Raw genomic sequence first — 23,343 nt, forward strand, 5'->3', positions numbered from 1 at the left:
TTTTTGATAAGACAATTCGATTTTTAACCAAAAGCAATGAAATTTCGACCAAAAGAGATGAATTTTAAAATCAAAAAGATACATTTTTGACTACAAAGCCGTAATTGTAAAATTTTCAATCCAAGAATATGAATTTTTAACAGAAAAATTAATTTGTAACAAAACAGTTAAATTTGAAGTTGAAAAAATTAATTTCTATCAAAAAATATGAATCTTCTATACAAAAAAATTAAATATTTAATTTAACTTCGATAAAGGTGTTGAATTTTCAACAAAAAATGTAACAGTTGATATTTTATGAAAAAGACAATTAAATTAAAAATAAAAACAGATGTAACAAAATATCGAGAATTTTCAACAAACTAGTTGAATCCTTAGCTAACACGGATTAATTTTCGACAAAATAATTGCATTTTTAAGCAAAAACAATTAGATTTCTACCAAAAGAGATGAATTTTTAAATCAAAAAGATAAATTTGCTACCAAGAAAGATTTTTCAGTCAATAGAGCAAAAAAATATCCAAAATGTAGAATTTTCAAGCCAAAAGGATGAGATAAATTTTCAACACAGAAGATTAATTTTTTATAAAAAAATATGAATTCTCAACAACATACATAAATTTCTAACCAAATAGTGGAATTTTCAACCAAGGAGATTAAGTTTTTGCTAGAAAAGACGAACTTTCAACAAAATACATAATTACGCACATTTTCAACTAAATAGTTTTAAAAAATGTATGTGATGCTTGTCTAAATTTTGTTTGATCAATTTAAATGCTATAATTTTTTACGTTTCAAAACATTTTTCACTAAATGGTTGAATTTTGTAAGTGAAAAAGATGAATTTCTAACCGAAAAAAACGATTTTTATCTTAATTATAAATTTCCAATAAAAGAAATTATCCTTCAAGAAAATAGTTCAATTTTCAACTAAGGAGTTAAATTTCCAACCAACAAGATTAATCTCCTCCCAGAAAATACGAATTCTCAAGAGAATACATCAATTTTTAATAAAATAGTTGAATTTTCAACAAAAAATGTAATAGTTGGTATTTTAACTAAGAAAATGTATCCACTTTAATTAAAAAAACACGAATTTTCAACAAAATAGTTGAATCCTTAACCAAAACAGATTAATTATCAACAAAACAGTTGCATTTTTAACCAAAAAGATTAAATTTTTAATAAAAGAGATGAATTTTCAAATCAAAAAGACAAATTTTCAACAAAAAAGATTTTTCAGTCAATATAAAAGGAGAATATCCAAAATGTAGAATTTTCAATCTAGAAATATGAGCTTTCTACAAAACAGTTGAATTTTCAACCAAATAGTTCAATTTTCATACAAGAAGATGAATTTTCCGCACAGAAGATTAATTTTCAAACAAAAAATATAAATTTTCAACAACATACATAAATTTTTAACTACATAGTTGAATTTTCAACCAAAAAGATAAAGTTTCTACCAGAAAAGATGAACTTTCAACGAAATAAATGCATTTTTAACCAGATACTTGAATTTTCTACCTAAAAGATTAATTTTCTTACGAAAAAGACGATTTTGCAACTTAATAGTGTGAACAAAGGACGTGAAGCTAGTCCAAATTTTATTTGATTACTTTATAGCTTATATTTTTTTTTTGGTTTCTAAAATTTTTTAACTATATGGTTGAATTTTTTAGTTAAAAAATATGAATTTTTACCGAAAAACGGAGCTGCTAAATTAATATAACTAATATTATGAATTTTCAATCTAAAGTATTAATTTTCAACTAAAAAATAATTGGATTGAACCAAATAGGTGTAATTTCAACAAAAAAGTTGAATCCTCAGACAACACAGATTAATTTTTAACAAAAAAATTGCATTTGCACCCAAAAAAGTGGATTTTAAACTAAGAAGAATAATTTTCTTTCAAAAAAGACAAAATTTCAACAAAATACATTAATTTTTAACCAAATTATTGCATTTTCAACTAGAGAAGATCAATTTTCAATTAAAAATACCAAGTTTGAATACAAAATGGAACAGTTACATTTGTAGGTAGAAAAATTAATTCCCATCCAAAAATATGAAACATTTTTCTACAAAACAGTTTTTTTTACGAAATTCTTGAATTTTCAAGACAAAAAGATGAATTTTCTAAAAAAAAACTGTTAAACTTTTCACCCCAGAATATGAATTTCCCAAAAAAAAAATAATTTTTTGCCAATTAGTTGAATTTTCAACAAAATAGTTAATACTAGTAATTTATTAATAAAAATTTTCATTAAAAAAAATTAGTTTTTAACAAACCAAAAATAATTAATTGGAGCTTAAAATTATAAATCTTCAATCAAAAAAATGATATTTTAAGAAAGTAGTTCAACTTTCAACTAAGGAGTTTAATTATCAACTTAAAAAAATGAATTTTAAACATTCAAAAATGAAGTTTTAACGAAAAATGTAATAGAGCTTATATTTTAACAAAAACGAATTGCGTGTAAAATGAAAAACAGTTGGATAAACAAAAAATGAATTTACAACAAATTTTTTGAATTTTGAACAAAATAATTCAGTTTTGAAGCAAATAACAGAATGTTTAAGCACAAAAGATGAATGAATAACCAAAAATTTACTAGTAGACTTTTCAACCGAAAAGAATTAACTTTCAACCGAATATAGTTAGATTTTATTTTTGAGTTCGAATATAAGTGGAAAACCGTAAAAAGAGGAAAATAGGAGGAAAAAAACTTTATGGCTTGCCATAAATCAATAGGAACTTTGAAAATGTTTAGTTTAAAGCACAAGATTTAAAAAATAAAGTTAATTTTCCATTGTCGAATGTTTGATTTTTGAATATACATTTTCAAGTTCGGTCTACACTTAAGTATAATGCTTGAAAAATTTTAAAACACTATTTTTATACTATTTTAAAAAAATTTGTGACACCATTTGAACTATTTTTAATCTTTTTTATAGATGGAAATAATGATACTGCGATCTGGAATTACCATCTCGATATTAATCTTCATTCTGTGATCGAATTATCCAAAGATACTTCAATTTTGGGACTAAAATTATTTGATATTGCTAGTAAATTATTGGGAAATTCAAACGGAGAAAAACGAAATGGTACTTTAATATACCTACCTATATTAATTTTTCATTGGCAAGATTCATATTTTAGAAATTAAAATGATTTACAGTGATCACCCTGAAAATCTCAGTTGAATTGTTGATAAGATCTCACGATTGTTTCACAACTTCTTGTAATATGGAGGGCATAGCTTCTGTTTTAAGAAAGTGTCAACAACTGGCAAATGCTCTGCAAAATTTGAAACTCTGGAGTTTACTCGTAAGTTTTCACAAATAATTTCTTAATTTACGAAAAAACAATTCTATTTTTTTGTTTCTTAGGTTCGTTTAGTGACAGGTGTCGGTCGCTTTACGGAAATGAGTTACGTTTTCAAAATACTGAAGGAACATGATCAGTTCGAATTTTTATTAGGAAAGGGATTGGACAAGGTTCCTGGGTTGCGAATGGCTCTTCTCGATTTTGTGAAGCGCCACTGTCCAGAGGACAAGGAATTGCTGAATATTATTGCACTCCATTTTCGCTTGTATTATGAAATTGCTTTAACTTGGGAAAGCGAAGCACGTGAAATTATTAATGAATTGGTTGCGGAGGCAAAGAAAGAAAAATATTCAGGCCAAGTCGACGTTCTACTAACGAGAAATGAAATCACGGAGAAGCGATTGCAATTGGCTGTTGCTAACTTGACACATGCGACGCAGTATTTTTTACAAGTAATTACTAATTTTGAATTTAGTATATTTATCAGTTTTGCAATGTTTTTGTCTATGAACCCAGACTTTCTAGCGACCTTGCTGAAAATCACGAAAACATGGCATTTTCTTTATTTTTTTTTTTAGAATTTTCGAGGTGGTTGACTTCTCCACTTTAGGGGACACCAGATTTCAAACTCTTTTAAAAAATCTCGCAAAGACTTACAAAAATTTTAAAAACTCTAAACTGTTTCACAAGAATTAAAAAGATTTCGCAAAGGCGTGTAAATCCGATTTTAAAGATCGCAAACGATTTCAAAAGGTTTCAAAATATTTAAAAATATTTCAAAAGGTTGCATATTCATTTCAAATATTTCAAGCAATTTCTCAAAGATATCAAACAGATTTCAAAGATCTCACAAAGATTTGAAAGGTTTCTAAGATTTCAAAAGATATAAAAATGTCTTATAAGGTTTAAAAAGATTTCACAAAGATTTCAAGAATTTTGAAGATCTCACAAGGATTCAAAAGATTTCGCAAACGCGTGTACATCACATTTCAAAGATTTCACGGGATTTCAGAAGGTTTTAAAATGTTTTAGAAGATTTAACAAAGATTTCGCAATGATTTCAAAAGTTTTCAAAAGATCTTAGAATATTTCAATAGATTTCGCAAAATTTTCACCAAGATTTCAAAGTTCTCACAATGATTTCAAGAATTTCAAAGTCCTCACAAAAATTCAAAAGATTTCACAAAAGCGTGTTCATAAGATTTGAAAATATCCAAAAAACTTCACAAACATTTCAAAAGATTTAAAAAATATAAAGGTTTCAAAGATTTTACAAAGCTTTCAGAACTTTACAAAGGCATGTAAATCAGTTTTTCAAAGATTTTAAAAAAAATTCCAAGGTTTCATACGGTTTCAAAAGACGCTGCCAAGGATTTCAAAGGTCTTAAACGTTTCCCGAAGTTTTGAAAGATTTCAAACGATTCCAAAATATTTCAGAAAGATTTTTTAGAAAGTTTTAATATATTTTAGAAGATTTTGGAAGACTGAAAAAAATTTACAAAGATTTACAAGATCTCAAATAATTGTTGTACGTTAGATTTAAAGATTAAAAAGATTTTAAACGATTTAAAAACATTTCAGAATGGTCTCAAAGGAATTTAATAAATTAAAAATCTTCACATGATTTAAAAGATTTCGTAAAAGTGAAGATTTCTGAAAGATTTCAAAGGTTTCAAAAGTATAAAAAAGATTGTAAACGATTTAAAAAGGTTACTAAATTTTTCAAATAGTTTCGAAATATTTCAAACGATTTTAAGTATTTCAGAAAGATTTCAAAAGGTTTAAAAACGTTTTAGAAGATTGTAAAAAATTTGGCAATGATTTCAAAGTTTTCAAAGATTTCACAATGATCTGAGAAATATTTCAAAAGGTTCAAAAGATTTCACGAAGGCGTAAAAGATTTTATACGATTCCGAAAGGTTTCCAAATTTTTCAAACCATTTAAAAATATTTCAAACGATTTTAAGTATTTCAGAAAGATTTCAAAGGTTTAGAAAAGATTTTAGATTTTTAAAAATGTGACAAATATTTCAAGGGTTTCAAACGTATGACAAATATTTCATGGGTTTCCAAGATTTGACAATGATTTCAAGGATTTCAAAGATTTTACAAAGATGTCAAAATATCTCATAAAGATTTAAAGGATTTTAATGATTTGACAAAGATTCGAAAGATTTCATAAAGGCGTACATTATATTTCTGAGATTTCAAACGGTTCCAAAAGATTAAAAATTGTTTCTTTAACTTTTTTAAAGATTTCGAAGATCTCACAAAGATTTGTTAAGGATTTCAAAAGATTTCAGAAGATTAAAAATATTTCACAAAGATTTTAAAGTTTTCACAAAGGCGTGTACATCGAATTTCAAATATTTCACATTGCCTTTAAAGATTTTAGAAGATTTAAAAAGATTTCACAAAGATTATGAAGGTTTCAAATAGTCTTGAAAGATTTTAGAAGATTTAAAACAATTTCACAACGATTTGAAAGATTTCAAATGGCCTTAAAAAATTTTGGAAGATTTAAAAAGATTTCAAATGGTTTTAACAGATTTTAGAACATTTAAAACGATTTCACAAAGATTTCAGAAAGATTTCAAAGATTTCAAATGGTCTTTAAATTTTTAAAAAGATTTCGAAGATCTCACAAAGATTTGTTAAGGATTTCAAAAGATTTTAGAAGATTTCAAAAGATTTACCAAAGATTTTTAAGTTTTCACAAAGGCATGTACATCGAATTTCAAAGATTTCACAAAGATTTCACTAAGATTGCGAAGATTTCAAATGGTCTTAAAAGATTTTAGAAGATTTAAAACGATTTCACAAAGATTTCATAACGATTTCAAAGATTTCAAATATTCTTGACTTTTTAAAAAGATTTTGAAGATCTCACAAAGATTTGTTAAGGATTTCAAAAGATTTTAGAAGATTTCATAAGATTTAACAAAGATTTTTAAGTTTTCACAAAGGTATTTACATCGAATTTCAAAGATTTCACAAAGATTTCACATTGTCTTAAAAGATTTTAGAAGATTTTAAAAGATTTCACAAAGATTATGAAAATTCCAAATGGCCTTAAAAGATTTTAGAAGATTTAAAACGATTTCACAAAGATTTCATAACGATTTCAAAGATTTCAAATATTCTTAAATTTTTAAAAAGATTTTGAAGATCTCACAAAGATTTGCTAAGGATTTCAAAAGATTTAACAAAGATTTTTAAGTTTTCACAAAGGCATTTACATCGAATTTCAAAGATTTCACAAAGATTTCAAATTGCCTTAAAAGATTTTAGAAGATTTAAAAAGATTTCACTAAGATTGCGAAGATTTCAAATGGTCTTAAAAGATTTTACAAGATTTAAAACGATTTCACAAAGATTTCATAACGATTTCAAAGATTTCAAATATTCTTAAATTTTTTAAAAGATTTTGAAGATCTCACAAAGATTTGTTAAGGATTTCAAAAGATTTTAGAAGATTTCACAAAGATTTTTAAGTTTTCACAAAGGCGTGTACGTCGAATTTCAAAGATTTCAAAAAGATTTCACATTGTCTTAAAAGATTTTAGAAGATTTTAAAAGATTTCACAAAGATTATGAAAATTCCAAATGGCCTTAAAAGATTTTAGAAGATTTAAAACGATTTCACAAAGATTTCATAACGATTTCAAAGATTTTAAATATTCTTAAATTTTTAAAAAGATTTTGAAGATCTCACAAAGATTTGTTAAGGATTTCAAACGATTTTAGAAGATTTCAAAAGATTTCACAAAGATTTTTAAGTTTTCACAAAGGTATTTACATCGAATTTCAAAGATTTCACAAAGAATTCATATTGCCTTAAAAGATTTTAGAAGATTTTAAAAGATTTCACAAAGATTGCGAAGATTTCAAATGGTCTTAAAAGATTTTAGAAGATTTAAAATGATTTCACAAAGATTTCACAACGATTTCAAAGATTTCAAATGTTCTTAAAATTTGTTAAAAGATTTCGAAGATATCAAAGATTTGTTAAAGATTTCAAAAGATTTTAGAAGATTTCAAAAGATTTCACAAAGATTTTAAAGTTTTCACAAAGGCGTGTATATTGAATTTCAAAGATTTCACAAAGATTTCACATTGTCTTTAAAGATTTTAGAAGATTTTAAAAGGTTCATTTTAAACATTTCACAATAATTTTCCAGTTTGGAAAAGATTCAACAAAGGTTTCCAAGATTTTTAAAGAATCCATAATTAAGAACCCAAAATTTGTTAATGATTTTCCAATTTTTTTAGATTTATATAGCAAACGGTTATTTAACTATTTGATTTATGAAAAAAGCCGAAACAAATTTGATTTATTCACCTAAAAATACTGTAAAAGACCTTGGATTTCGTTCCAAAGAATTTCTAGATACCCTGATTAACCATTTGTCTTCTTTTTAGGACAATAAATTAAATTTGGCGAATCGTTGTTCACATCAGGCGGAATTAGTGGCTCTGCAAATTTCTTTACTCGGTGGTGTGCAAAAATCTGAGAAATTTTCCTGCATTCTTAATTTAAATAAAGATGAAATGGACAAAGCAATCTGCCTTTTTTTGAGCTTCCCTCAAGCTCTCATCCTAGCAAGGGGCTATAATCACCACGTGGATTGGGCGAATGCTGTCTATAATCATTGCCTGCTGCATGGAGAATCCAAATATTTTAAAGAATTCGTCTCGTCTAATATGCTGACTACCTCCATTGTTCGTGATTGTGTGAGAAGGTATTGACTTTTTTCATTTTTTAAGTTCTAATTTTGAAAAAGATCAAATTCATTTATATTAGCGACGTATTTTTCCGATTTGAGAAAAAATGGTCACAAAGTTACAAGTATTTAAATTCTGACGTTTATTAAAAAAAAATCCAGAAATCTACAGTTTTTTATATTATTGACAGATTAAAATTTTGTTTTTGAATTCTAGTGAGTTTAATGTCCTCTTTCGAAATTCGATGGAAGATTTAAATAATATTTAAAATTAACAAAGTGGCAAATATTGTTTTGCAAATACTGAAAGTTGATTTTCTATAAATAATTTAGTTTGGTCAGAATCCTCTTCATTGAAACTTCATCTTTTTGGTTTAAAATTCAAAAGTTTGGCGAAAATTTTTTCTCTCGTGACTGAAAATTATTTCTTAGTTCAAACATTTAACTTGTGTTGGCAGGTCGTCTTTATTGATTGAATTCTACTGTTCTTGATTTAAAATTAAAATCTTTTTTTGGTTGAAATATAAACTATTACATTTTCCGTGGATTATTCATCTTTCACAAATTTTTGTATAAAATGAATCTTCTTGGCTGAAAATTCAGTTTTTTGGTCGAAAATGTAACTACTTGTTTCAAAATTTATTTTGTTGTTAAAAATTCAACATTTTATTTGAAAATTCATTATTTTTGCTCAAAAATCAACTATTTTATTGAACCTTTTTTTTGTTAATTTTGTTTTAACTGAAAATTTACAAACTCCGTTTTTGGTTCAAAATTTTTCTTTTTTAGTTGTTTTCTATTTTGTTGAAAATTCGTGTTTTGTGGTTTATTGGTAAATATTTAGTTGATAATTCATTCAATTTATTGAAAATTCTTTTTCATGGTTATAAAATTTTTTTTTAATAAATAAAACAATTCCAATTTCGGTACAAAATTGACCTTTTTTTAGTTGAAAACTCATTTTTTTGTAGTAAAATTAAATGTTTTAAACTGAAAATTTAACTATTTGACTTTTGGTTGAAAATTTACCTTCTTCAGTTGAAAATTAAACTATTTGATTGAAAATTGATATTTTTTAGTTGAAAATTCAAGTATTTGTTTGAGAATTTATGTATTTTGTTGCGAATTCGTATTTTTTCGGTAGAAAATTAATATTTTGGTTGAAAATTCAACAGCTTGGTTGAAAATTAAACTATTTTGTTAAAAAATATTTTTTTTTTGTTTAAATTTAATTATTTTAATTGAAATTTTATCTTTTCGGTTTAAAACTGAACTATTTCATTTTTATAAAATTAATATTCTGGTTTAAAATCATAGTTTGGGTTGGATGTTGAGTTATTTTGTTTTTAATTCCTTTCTTGTTTAGTAATTTATTTATTTATTTAAGTAAAAATGTAACTATTCCATTTATGGTTGAAAATTCATACCTTTTAGTTGAGAATTTAATTATCTTGTTGAAAATTCCTTTATTTGGATGAAAATGTGTATTTTTTGCTAGAAAATTTCACAGTCTGGTAAAAAATTGAAATTTTTTGGTTGAAAATTAACTTTTTTTGTTGAAAATTTATATTTCACTTGAAAATTCGAAATATTTCGTTAAAAATTAAACAGTTTTATGAAAAGTTAATCATTTAAAAAACAATTAACTATTTTCTAAAAAATAAACTTTGTTTTAAATAATATTTTTGGGTTAAAAATTCAAGTGTTCTGTAGATAATTCATCTTGCTGGTTTAAAAAATCAACAATATTGTTAAATATTGATGTATTTTCTTGAAGATTTATATTTTCGATTGAAAATTAAACTATTCGTTAAAATTTGTCATTTTTGGTTAAATTCAGCTATTTGCAGATTAGTTTTTTCCCTGAAAATTAATTTTTTATCTGAGAATTTAACTAATCCATACTTAAAATGTTATCCTTTATAAGCTAAAAATGCAACTATTTGATTTGAAAATTCGTTTTTTGTTGTGAAATTCAAATGGTTAAACATTCTTTTTTTTTAATTAATTTTTTAAACTGAATATTATGCGGTTTTTATTTTTAGTTAAAATATCACTTTTTTATTTGAAAATGTTAATTAATGTTAATGTAATTTTTTTATTGATAAATCATCTATTTGTTTTTTTGGTATTCTTTTGGTAGAAACTTCGTCCTTTATGTTCGAAAATTCATCTATCTCGGTTGAAAACTCAACTGTCTTCGTAAAAAATGTCTGTTTGTCTAGAAAATTTAACCATTTAGTTAAAACTGCAATTAATTTTATGAAAATTTGCCTCTTTCTTGAAAGTTGAACTATTTGGTTGTTAATATAACCGTTTGGTTAAAAATTATTTCTGTTCTTAAAAATTCGTCTTTTTGGGTTGATGATTTATTTCTTTTGGGAACATATTTTTTTAGATTAGAAAATATAACCATTTTGTTGAAATTGCAATATGTTTCGACATGGTACTATTCTCTTTTGATAGAAATATTATTATTTCTGGTCCAACATTAATCACTTTTGGTTGAGTATTCGATAATTTTGTTGAAAATTCCAATATTTTCATAAAAGTAGTCTTTCTTGGTTGAAAATTTAAATAGTCTGTTAATGTTTTGTCCTTTTCGATAGAAAATTCACCTGTTAAGTTAAAAATTCAGGCTGAAAATCCAATTATTTGTTTAACAATTTAACTATTTTTTTAAGAAGGCTTCTTTTTAGGTCGAAATTTTAACTCGTTTATTGACAATTCTTTTTTTTTTACTCTATTGAAGATTCATCTTTTTGGTAGAAAAGTTCTTGGTTAAAACTTTATATTTCTTAGTTGAAAGTTTAACCGCTTTCTAAAAAATTCGTATTCTTATTTTAGAAATTCAACTATTTGGTTAAAAATGCAACTGTTTGGTCTGAAATAAATTTTTTTTTGTCGAAAAATTATCTTTCTTGGTTGAAAAATAACTTTTTTGTTAAAAGTTCATCTTTTTGGGTGAAAATTCAACTTTTTCTGGAAAATTCGACTGTTTTAGCTTGAAAACTCAACTCTTTTGTTAAAAATGTATTTTTTTTGGTAGAAAATTAATTTTGTTATTGTTTAAAAGATTATTTCATATTTTCATATTACTTCATATTGAATTGAGTATGGCATTTAAAATAAATTCATTTAAAAGAATTTTTTCCATTATTTTCGTGAAAAATTATCCGATTTTTCCCTCTTTTGAAAGAATTTTGGACTAAGTCACTCTTATTACTTTAACTATCATTCAGGATCTTAAAATAATTAATTTTTTCAATTAGGTTTCATCCTGAGAAGAATATTTTGTTGTTTGTTAAAAATTTAACTGTTTTATTGAAAATTTGTTTTTTTATAGAAACCTAAACTAATTAGTTGAGAATCGCACAGTTTTTGATTAAAGTTACCTCTTTTTTGTTTGAAAATTAGAACATTTTGTTGAAAATTCATTTGTTTGATTTAAAATCCAACTATTTGATTGAAAGCGGGTTTTTGCTGGTTGTAAATTCCACACTTTTTTTAAATTCCTTTTCTTAATTTCATTTTTGTGTTAAAATTGATTGTTTTTCGTTAAAAACTTCACTATTTAATAATTATTTCTTAAATTAGGTTTCGTCTTGAGAAGAATAAATATTTTTTTGTTAAAAATGTAATTGTTTTATTGAAAATTCGTCTTTTTTCATAAAAAATTGAACTGACTAGTTGAAAATTGCACTATTTTTGGTTTAAGCTAACTCTTTTTTTTTAATTGGAACATTTGGTTGAAAGCGGATCTTCGCTGGTTAAAAATTCAACTATTTTTGTTGAAAATTATTTTTTTTTATGAATTTTCTTAACTGAAAACTTGAATCTTCCATTTTCTTTTGGAAGTTGATCGTTTGTAGTTTGAAATTCAACTGTTGAATAATTATTTTTTAAATTAGGTTTCTTGTTGAGAAGAATATTTTTTATTAGTTAAAAACTCAACTGTTTAATAATTATTCTTTAAATAAGGGTTCATCTTGAGAAGAATATATATATTTTTTTGTTAAAAATTCAACTGACTAGTTGAAAATTGCACTATTTTATGGTTAAAGCTAACTCTTTTTTTTTAATTGGAACATTTGGTTGAAAATTTATCTTTGTAGGCTGAAAATGCATTTATTTGGTTTTAAATTCAACTATTCGGTTGAAAGCGGGTCTTTGCTGGTTGAAAATTCAATTATATTTATTGCAAATTCTTTTTTTAAATGAATTTTCTTAACTGAAAACTCGAATATTCCATTTTCTTTTGAAAATTGATCGTTTTCAGTTTGAAATTGAACTGTTTAATAATTTTTTAATTAGGTTTTGTCTTGAGAAGAATAAATTTATTTTTTAATTTAACTGTTTTATTGAAAAATCGTCTTTTTGGATAGAAAATTCAACTGATTATTTGAGAATAGCACTGTTTTTGGTTAAAGCTAACTCTTTTTTTGTTTGTTTGAAAATTAGAAAATTTGGTTGAAAATTTATTTATTTGGTTTAAAATTCCACTATTTGGTTGAAAGTGGGTCTTTGCTGGTTGAAAATTCAACTCTCTTTAAAAAATTATTTTTATTTTTATTTCATTTTCATTTGAAAATTGATTGTTTTTAGTTTAAAACTCAACTTTTTAATAATTATTTTTCAAATTAGGTTTCGTCTTGAGAAGAATGTATATTTTTTTTGTAAAAAATTTAACTGTTTTATTGAAAATTCGTCTTTTTGGATAAAAAATGCAACTGACTAGTTGAAAATTGCACTGTTTTTGGTTAAAGTTAACTCTTTTTTGTTTGAAAATTGGAATATTTGGATGAAAATTTATCTTCGTAGGCTGAAAATGAATTTATTTGGAAAACTTTAATATTCCATTTTCTTCTGAAAATTTATCTTTTTTAATTTGAAATTCAACTGTTTAATAATTATTTTTTAATTTAACTGTTTTATTGAAAATTCGCCTTCTTGGATAGAAAATTCAACTGATTAGTTGTAAATGGCTCTGTTTTTGGTTAAAGTTTACTCTTTTTTGTTTGAAAATTGGAAAATTTGGTTGAAAATGTATCTTTGTAGGCTGAAAATTCATTTATTTGTTTTTAAATCTAACTATTTCACTGAAAACGGGTCTTTGCTGGTTGAAAATTTAACTTTTTTGTTTAAATTCTTTTTTTTTATGAATTTTCCGCGCTGAAAACTTCAATATTCTATTTTCTGTTTAAAAAATTATTCGTTTTTAGTTTGATATTCAACTGTTTAATAATGAATTTTTAAAATTAGGTTTCGTCTTGAGAAAAATATTACCAAGTCGATGACGATGAATATGCGAATGTTGGTGGCTCAGCTGAATGATGCGGAATGTAAATACGTCGTGGCAAGTCATCTCGGATTTAAGGATATTATCGAATCGATGCTGGAAATTCCGGCAGTTGGTTTGTACTTGAAAGACACTGTCTGGAAGAAACGATACGACGAATCAGATTTTATCAGATAGCCTTACAGTGAAAACTTCCTGAAAAAGGAATTGGGTATTAAAGTTTTTAGATTATATTTGAATAAAATACTCTCAGAGATCTTTATAGACATGCATTCTTCTCAAATGACAATATATGCAGTTGTATATATATAAGCTGTTAATATCAAACGTATTTCTTGTACAAGACTTGTTTCCAAATAAATTGTATGTATTTTCGTATTATAACATGAGGAAATTTGTTATGTAAATCTGTTAATCACTGCGAAAAAACTTTTTTCCGATATGCATATAATAATTATTTGTTTCAACTAGGGACTTATTTTGTAATTAATTTCTTTTTTGCTTCATCTTAAAAGAGGTTGCATATTACGGCGAAATAGAAAATTCGGGTTGAAAAAGTTTCAATTCCTACATTTCTTAGACGATTTTTCCATTTAAAAAAAAGACAGCTTATTTAATGCTGAAGTTTGCAAAATTAAAAAAAAAACATCATTTTCTATATTTGTGCTATCTGCTTAGCATCATTCACTGATGCCTTTTTAAAAAGGTATTGGGAATGGTATTCCACCAGTTCGCCACCTGGTGCCGAAAATTGGAACTAGAAAAAGTAGGTACAATTTTAAAGATATATTTTAATTTTTGCATAAAAGTGTTTTTACGATTGTTTTGTGAAGCTTAACACAATGATTAAACACTAAAAACAAATCTTCATAAAAAACAAATTGTTTTAAATAGAATTTCAATCTTATAGAGTGAAAAAAACACATTTTTATCAAAAATGGTTTTTAACAAACAAAATTTTTAAATAGTAAATATTTTATTTACAAATTAATAAAAAATTACTTTGAGTTTATGTTTGCTTCAAAATAAGTTGAAAGTCACAATAAACAGTACATCAATTGTTTGTTTTTTGTGTAGAATTTCGCGGATTTCAGTGATTTAAGATTAAAATAAAATTTCGAAAATAGGACAAGTGCAAAACGTTAAAAATGAAATATTTTCTGAAAAAAATTCTAAAAATTCGATCATTTAAAATTAAAAGGAATTAAAACTGTATTATTTCTAATTAAAACCGTTCCAAATTGAAAAATTCAGACTAAATTTTTTTTTAATGGACAATTTTATTAGAAAGGAGTTGAAATTGTATCATTTCTAATTCAAAATGTTTAAAATTGAACAATCTCATTTTAAGTTGAAGAATCTCCAAACAACTTTCTTCTAAAGATTATCCTTTTAGTTATAAGTTCTATTATTTGGTTGAAAATTTAATGATTTCCTTAAAAATACATCCATTTTGGTTACAAATTGTTTACAGTTCTTATTTTGGTCATTTAGCGTTAGAAAGTTAAATGGAATCTTCTTTGGGAATTTTTCTTGAATAAAACTAACTTTTCGGTTGAAAACTCAACTCTTTTTTTGAAAGTTTGTTTTTTTTTATTTAAAAATTTATATGCTTTGGCAAAAATTTTATATTTATTGGATAAAATTCAACTGTTTGTTTGAAAATCCAAAAATTTTGTTAAAAAGTCATAATTTTTGGTAGAAAATTCTACTGTATAAATATAATATTTGAGTGTTGAAAAAAGAACTGAAATATTTTCTGGATGAAAGTTCAACTATTATTTAAAATTTGTTTTTGTTTTTATTTAATTAAAAATCCACCTGTTTGAAGAAAAATTTCATCTTTTTTGGATAAAAATACAACGGTTTGGTAGAGAATTTAACTTTTTTTTTAAAATTCATCCTTTTTGGTCGAAAAAGAAGTTTATTTTTTTATTTCAAAAATCCATTTTTGATCATGCAGAATCAACTGGAATCTTTTTTGAATGGAAGCTCAACTTTTTGTTTTTGTAATTAAAAATTCTTCTGCTTGAAAAGAAATTTCATCTTATTTTGATAAAAATGCAACTAGATAATAGAGAATTCAACAATTTAGTTAAAAAGTCATTCTTTTTGGTTAAACATTCGTCTTCTTTGATGGAAAATTATTTTTTTTTCATAGACACTTATTTCTTTTTTTAAATTTCATATTTTGATCGTCAAAACTCGACTGAAATCTCTCAACAAAAATTCATCTATTTTTTTGAAAATTTTTCTGTTTTATTTAAAACTTGATCTGTTTTAGAAGAAACTTAATTTTTTAATTAAAATGCAATTTTTTGATTAAAAATCATTCTTCTTTGCTTGAAAATTCAACTACTTTGTTTGAAAGATTTGGTTGAATCAAATTGTTAACAATTTTTTTTTTGGCTAAAGATTAATATTTTTAGTTGAAAATTCATCTGTTCGGTTGAAAGTTTAATTACTTTGTTGGAATTTAATCTTTTTTAATTGAAAATTCAACTACTTAAGTAAAAATTGAACTACATTGTTAAATGTTTATTTTTTTCATTGAAATTTTGTTTTTATTTTATTTTCTTTGTTTGAAAATGTAACTGTTTAGTAGAATATACTGTTTTTTTGTGTAAAATTAATTTTTTTCACAAAAAATTTAACTTCCATTTTTTTAAATATTGATCTTTTTTAATTGAAAATTTGCATTTTTTGGTAAAAAAAATCATTTTTTAGTTTGAAATTTCATTTTTTGTTGGGTAAAAATTCATCAGATTCGAGGAAAATTAATTTTTTGTTGAAGTCATATTTAAAATTCTTTTTTTTTTAAATTTCATTCTTTTTTGATTGAGATATAAACTATGACACTTTTTCGTTGGCAATTTGGCTTTTTAGGTTCAATATTCAACTAGTATGTTAATAATTCTATTATTTTGTAAAAACATTGTTTTATAATAGAAAAGACTTTTTTTAAATGAATTAATGAATTTAAAAAATTGTTAATTTGTATATGAAATACTGTTTTATTCCGTTTATAAAATATTCTGTGTTAAAAGTATTACAAGATGAAAATGCTAATATTTCAATATTAATGATTTAAAATGAAAAATTATTCAAGGAAAATTCAAAGAATTTAAAAAATGTTCTCGGTTTCGCATTTTTCCATAAGCTCGTACCTTTTCTTTCTAGTTCGGATTTTTGTCACCATGTGGCGTATCGCAGTTAAACCATTCCCAATAAAATTAGTAAATTTAGATTCGCTGAATATAATTCGTTATTGTGTATAAAGTTGTTTCTTTTCTTTAATTGATGTAAACAAATTGATGAACAAAATTGAATTTTGTTCTATTTTGAGGCTTGGAATTATGGCAAATAAACACTGAGATATTCCAATGTTTATTGTTATAAACAATTAACATAAATTAATTCGTTAAATAATTGTCGGGTAAAAATAAAATAGTTACATTTTTAGTTAAAAATTAATTTAAGAAGAAAAAAAATTCTAGTGGTGATTTTTCATAAAAACCGTTCGATTTTAAACAAAATAGTTCATTGTTTAACCAAAGAGATGAAGTTTTAACTGAAATGAATCTTCAACAAAAAAAAATTACTTTTTAATAAAATTGTTAAATGTTTCACAAAGTAGATTAATTTTTAACAAAAAGAGCTGAAGTCTTAACTATAAATGTTAAAGTCAACCAAAAAAGACAAATTTTGAAGAAAGTAGTTGAATCCTCTAGCAAAAAGATGAATTTTCATCCAAACCGTTGACTTTTCAACTAACTTTTTTAAAGAAAATTATTTAATTTTAAACAAAATTGTTCAATTTTCATCAAAGTCGATTAATTTTTTACCAAATAGTTGAATTCTCAACTACAAACAAGATATTTTTAAACAAAAATTTAGTTGAAACATTTTTAAATTTAAAAACTTAATTTGTTAAAAAAAGCGAATTTTCAACATAATAGTTTAATTTTAAACCAAAAATATAATTTTTCAACTAAAATGTTGCGTCACAAAAAAAAAAATTTTTCAAGAAGGTAGTTGAACTTGTAACAGAATTTTTAAATTTTCTTCTAAAAAAAATTAATTTGCTACAAATTTTTGAACAAAATACATAACTTTTCGACCGAAGAATAAATTTTTAAAAAATAAAATTAGTTTTCTATCGAAAAAGATGAATCTTTAACTGGATTATTTAATTTTTAACCTAAGAGATGAATTTTGACAAGAATTTTAAACCGAAAAAAAATTACTTTTAAACAAAATTGTTAAGTTTTGTACAAAGTAGATTAATTTTTAACTAAAAGAGATGAACTGAAGTCCAATTGACAGATGAAAACGGAAGATTAAAGTTAAAGTTATCTAAAAAAATACGAATTTTCAATCAAACAGTTGACTTTTCAACGAAAAAGGATTTTAACCAAATTTTCAATAAAATTCTTTGTTTTTCAAAACATTCTTATGGAAAAAAATGAAAATATATAAGATTCTTCTGAATACGATATATGTATTTTTGTATTAATGATAAAAATTAATTAAAAAAAAAAGAATTTCCAACAAAATGGTTAAATTTTCAACCAAAACGGTTTAAAATAATAAAAAACAGTTAAATTTAACCAAAGAAGACGAATTTTAAACAAAGTAGTTGAATCATTACCCAGAAAAGATAAATATTCAACCAAATATGGAATAGTTATATGTTAATTTAAACAAAAATCATTTTCAAAGAAAACAATTCAATTTTTAACCGAACAGGTTTAACTAAATTGATGAAAATTTAAATTATCTGTTTAAAAAATCCATTTTTAAGCAAAAGAACAACATTTTTCATCGAAATAATTATATGTACTATCAAAGAGGTGTATCTTCAATCTAGAAGAATTCAACAAAATAGTTCGTTCTGAAGCAGGAAAATATTATTTTCTACCAGAGCAGACAAATTTCCAACAAAATGCATGAATTTTCAAACAAACAATTTAATTTTTATCAGAAAATGAACTTTTTAAATTTTCAGTTTAAAAAGTGAATGTTTTGGCAATAAAAAATAAGAATTTCTAACAAGTTAGTTGAATTTTCAACCAAGAAACATTATTATCTACCAAGAAAGCCGAATTTTCAAACAAGTAAGTGAATTTTAAAACAAAAAATATACAATTTTAGTCAAATGGTTGAATTTTCAACTAAACAAGATCAATTTTAAACCAAAAATGAAATAGTTACACTTTCAATTGAAAATATTAACTTTCTACCAAAAAAGAAAGAAATTTGTAACAAAAAAGTTAAATTTTGGACTGAAATTATTAATTTTCAAGAAAAAAATAATGAATTTATGACAAAATAGTTCAATTTTAAACCAGTGAGAACGAATTTTGAACTAAATAATTGAATTCTTAACCAAAAAAAATCAATTTTCAGCAACAAAAAATCGAAAAAAGTGAATTTCCTCCCATTATCGGTTGGTTCATACTTACTTATTATCCTTTGTAATAAACAATGACTTCTCGTGTAGTTTAATACCAGATGCAAGACAAGCGGTTTAGTTCCTGTTTATATCAATGTTATTGGCACGATTAAAAAAAAAATGGAAAATATAAAAACTGATAAAGAAAATATTTTTATTAAAGAAACCAATCACTTAATTTTGATAAAAAGAAAATTAAATTATTATAAATTTTAATTCTAATGTAAGTTCATCTTTTTAATGTTCAATCATGGCAAGAGGAATGATTAAATCTGGCCGAGAAAAGTGGCGGAAGCCACGGAGAGATTGTGCATGGACATTCTTCACTCATTTATGAACGTTTAAATCGTGCGTGCAGTTTTTATTTTTTATCTCTCGGCAGTATTCGATGACCTCGACCTTTAATATTTCCCATGACTATCGGATTATTTTTTTGTAAATTTAGAAACCGAGCGGCTAATTGGATTAAGTGAGTAACATAATATTCTATCAAATTTTCAAAATAAGTCTAAAAAGTGTGATAAAGAAAAATATACAAAATTTTGATGCATCCAACATTTTGAGAAGTGTTTATTTATCAGAATTATCGGCAGTGTCAACGCATAGAGCGCAAGAAATTCGTATGTTATCACTGCTGAAAAAATATCGATAAGCCTAATCAGGTCGTAAAATAGGGACGACTGAAAAATCCTGAAAAATAAAATTCGATACTGGAAAATTCTCGAATAATACAATTTCCGAATAATAAAGTTTCTGAATAGTAAATTTTTCGAATTATAAAATTACCGAATAATAAAATTCTCGAATTCACCACTCACAATTCAAACATTTTATAATTCAGGAATTTGTTTAGGGAATTTGATTATTCGGACATCTTATTATTCGGGAATTTTATTATTCTGGAATTTTCCAATTTGGAAATCTTATTATTCGGAAGTTTTATTATTCGAGGATTTTATTATTCGGGAATTTTCCAATTTGGAAATCTTATTATTCGGAAGTTTTATTATTCGGGAATTTTCCAATTGAATAATTTTATTAATTGGCACTTTTATTATTCGGAAAATTCATTATTCCGGACTTTTTTAATTCAGGGATTTTATTATTCAGGAATTTAATTATTCGGAAATTTTATTATTCAGGAATTTAATTATTCGGGAATATTATTATTGAAGAATGTTCTTATTCGGAATTTGATCATTCGGTTATTTTATAATTCAGGAATGTTGTGCGGGAATTTTCCAATTGTGGAATTTTATTATTCGGAAAATTCATTATTCGGGAATTTTTTAATTCAGAGATTGTATTATTCGGAAATTGTAATATTCGGAAATTTTATTATTCGGGAATTTTAGTATTAGAGACTAAAAATTTAAGAAATTTAAATGAGATTAAAATATTCCAATTCAGGAATTTTAATACTCGGAAATTTTATTCTTCGGGAGCTTTATTACTCGGGAATTTTCCAAACTAGGAATTTTATTATTTGGAAATTTTATTATTCGGAAATTTTATTATTTTAGAATTTTGTTATTCGGGAATTTTATAATTCAGGAATCTTAATATTCGGGAATTTTATTACATATTCGAAAATTTTATTATTCGGGAATAGTATAGTTCAGGAATGTAATTGTTCGGGAATTTTCTTATTTGGAAATTTTATTATTATGGAATTTTATTACTAGGCAATTTTCCAATTCGGAAGTTTTATAACTAGGGAATTTTCTAATTCAGGAATTTTCCAGTTCGGGAGTTTTATTTCTGGGAAATGTGATTATTCGGGAATTTACCAATTCAGGAATTTTATTATTCGGTAATTACATAATTCAGGAATGTTATTATTCGGGAACTTTATTATTCCGAAATTTTATTATTCGGGAATTTTATAATTCAGGAATGTTATTATTCGGGAATTTTATTGAGAAATTTTTTTATTCGGGAATTTTCGAATTCAGGAATTTTATCATTCGAAAATTTTGTTATTCAGGAATTTTCTTATTCGTAAGTTTTCCAGTTCGGGAATTTTCTTCCTCGGAAATTTTGTTATTCGGGAATATTATTATTCAGTAATTTTCTTATTCAGAACTTTGATTATTCAGGTATTTTATAATTCAGGAATGTAATTCGGAAATTTCTCCAATTATGGAATTTTATTATTCGGAAAATTTCTTGTTCGCGAGTTTTCCAATTCAGGAATTTTATTATTGGGGAATTTACCAATTCAGGAATTTTTTTCAGAAATTTATAGTTCGGGAATTTTCCAATTCAGGAATTTTATTATTGGGGAATTTACCAATTCAGGAATTTTTTTTTCGGAAATATTATTATTAAAGAATTTTCTTATTCTGAAATTTGATTATTCGGTTATTTTATAATTCAGGAATGTTGTGCGGGAATTTTTAAATTGTGGAATTTTATTATTTGGAAATTTTGTAATTAAGGGATTTTATTATTCGGAAATTTTATTATTCAGGAATTTTAATAATCGGAAATTTTATTATTCGCGAATTTTAGTATTAGGAAATAAAAATTTAAAAAAGGTTAGTGATATTAAAATATTCCAGTTCAGGAATTTTATTATTTGGAAATTTTCCGATTCAGGAATTATATTATTTGAGAATTTTATTACTCGGAACATTTTATCATTCGGGAATTTTCAAACTAAAGAATTTAATTATTCGAGAATTTCATTATCCCGTAAAATATTTGAATATAATAACAAATACCATTTCCATAAAATATAAATTGTTTTTTATTTATAAATCTCTGATAAACAAAGCTGATTATTTTGCAATAAAATTTTGCGAGTTTGTCGTTTAGCAATTGTTTGCTAATTTAAAATCTCATTTGTTAGGCCTTCAATTGCTAATTAATTGCTCTGTAATTGATAAATAATTTTGCGTTTTAGACTTTGAATCTGATGATTTTTATTGGACGATTCTTAATCGTCCAGTCCGATTATTGACCTCTGGTTAATATGTTAAATCATCTTAATTAAAACCAGCCAAGATCTTAAACTGAAGTATAAACATCTCGCAATACATTTTAAATGTTAGCATTATACTTATCACATTTCCTCTTTTAAACAATTTTCTAATTCGATATCCCAAAAAATCACATTAATTTTGTTAAATTTTGAAAAGGAACAAGAAATATTAGATTTTCGATTGAAATATTAAGGTTCATCTTTGACAGCACGGTGTTGTCCATGTGTAATTCCGTAGAGCGAAAAAATGATCAATAAAATTGCTGTCTGCATGCACCAAACTTTACTACTTTTCACGTATCCTTGACATCAATTTTGATTCTATTGTCACACGAATTATTCAATTATCATAAGAATTAAAGAACTAATAAGCAATTAAGAATTCTCCATTCGCGAGTGTATGTGATAAAAATCGAAACGATGTTCATTTTGTACCTTTGAGGAAATAAATATCGACCAAAGTAAGTTCTCCAATTAATTCTTTCATTAAAGATTCACATCTAAAGTTGTCCACATTTTAATTTTATTTTTATCTTGAGGAAAAAGTAGTAAAGAAATATGTTCAGTTCCAATCCACAATCGACTCGATTGAAAAGCCAAGAATTTGGGACCAATCAATGTATAACCTTAAAACTCGAGAGTGCGTATTCTTTTCTTCTTATTTGCGTAGTTTCTTATTTATGGGTTATTTAGGATTATCAGATTTTCTGATTTTTTGTGCTATTTACTGATTTTTCATGCGTGAAATTCAAAATTCGCGATTTTCATCGCGAGGACGTCAATTTTGTCGACAAGTTTAACCCATTCACAGTCAGGCAAAAAAGAAGAACGCACATACCGTTCCAAAAATGTTTTCGAAACAAAAAACTTCAGAATCACGTGATAATTACAGGGTCAATTTTTTTGGGATCGCTGAATCCAAAAATAAAATTTTGGATTTTCAAAATTGAAAATAGCAGATCTAATATGGATGACATGAATTATTAAAAATATTCGGATATTGATTAAATTATTGATACTCATAGGGTTTTGAGGTCGCTGAATCCAAATCTGATGCTTGATTTTTGAAATTCATAAAATCGGGGATCCAATATGATGGACCAAAATTATCAAAAATGTTTAGAACTTGATCAGATTGTTCATATTAACGTTTTTGCCGGGATCTCTGAAATTAAATCTGATGTTGGATTTTCAAAATTCAATATGGCGGACATGAATGATTAAAAATGTTCGGACTTTGTTCAAATTAGTGCTACTTATGATTTTGGGGCGCTGGATCGAAATCTTGGGCTTGATTTTCGAAATTCAAAAATGTTTAGAACTTGTTCTGATGGTTTATTTTTTACGTTTTTGGGCTATTTTAAGTGAAATCAGATGTTGCAGTTTGAAAATTCAATATGGCGGACATGAATTATTAAAAAAATTCGGACCTTGATCAAATTGTTGAACATTTTTAATAATTAATGTTCTCCATATTCGATCCGACACTTTGAACTTTGAAAATCCAACATAAGATTTGAATTCGGCGACCACAAAAACCCT

At 24.8% G+C, this 23,343-nt stretch overlaps 2 protein-coding genes and 1 long non-coding RNA gene across 7 annotated transcripts in view; 2 read left to right on the forward strand and 1 right to left on the reverse strand.

The window, feature by feature from the left end:
• The window catches only part of LOC117166966 (spatacsin), a 58,253-nt gene extending 44,532 nt beyond the window's left edge, over positions 1-13,721 (forward strand). Inside the window, exons 17-21 of the mRNA XM_033351468.1 lie at positions 2,962-3,114; positions 3,189-3,337; positions 3,400-3,789; positions 7,760-8,079; positions 13,324-13,721. Coding sequence (XP_033207359.1) covers positions 2,962-3,114; positions 3,189-3,337; positions 3,400-3,789; positions 7,760-8,079; positions 13,324-13,537 — 1,226 coding nt within the window. The 3' untranslated portion in view covers positions 13,538-13,721. The remainder of the gene's footprint in view (positions 1-2,961; positions 3,115-3,188; positions 3,338-3,399; positions 3,790-7,759; positions 8,080-13,323) is intronic.
• The window catches only part of LOC117166969, a 39,867-nt gene extending 17,263 nt beyond the window's left edge, over positions 1-22,604 (reverse strand). Inside the window, exons 1-3 of one of the 2 annotated variants that reach the window (XR_004466337.1) lie at positions 22,237-22,604; positions 13,348-13,497; positions 7,695-8,106 (exon numbers count right to left, since the gene is read on the reverse strand). This is a non-coding gene — a long non-coding RNA (uncharacterized LOC117166969). Of the gene's footprint in view, positions 1-7,694; positions 8,107-13,347; positions 13,498-22,236 lie in introns of those variants that run through there. The other variant, XR_004466336.1, reaches the window with a different exon arrangement.
• The window catches only part of LOC117166967 (NPC intracellular cholesterol transporter 1-like), a 39,744-nt gene continuing 35,492 nt past the window's right edge, over positions 19,092-23,343 (forward strand). Inside the window, exons 1-2 of one of the 4 annotated variants that reach the window (XM_033351471.1) lie at positions 21,848-22,262; positions 22,341-22,441. The gene's annotated coding sequence lies outside the window, so the exon portion shown is untranslated. Of the gene's footprint in view, positions 19,285-21,826; positions 22,263-22,340; positions 22,442-23,343 lie in introns of those variants that run through there. The other 3 variants (XM_033351469.1, XM_033351472.1, XM_033351470.1) reach the window with 3 other exon arrangements.

This window comes from Belonocnema kinseyi, chromosome 2, assembly GCF_010883055.1.
Source record: "Belonocnema kinseyi isolate 2016_QV_RU_SX_M_011 chromosome 2, B_treatae_v1, whole genome shotgun sequence".
Classification (NCBI taxonomy): domain Eukaryota; kingdom Metazoa; phylum Arthropoda; class Insecta; order Hymenoptera; family Cynipidae; genus Belonocnema; species Belonocnema kinseyi.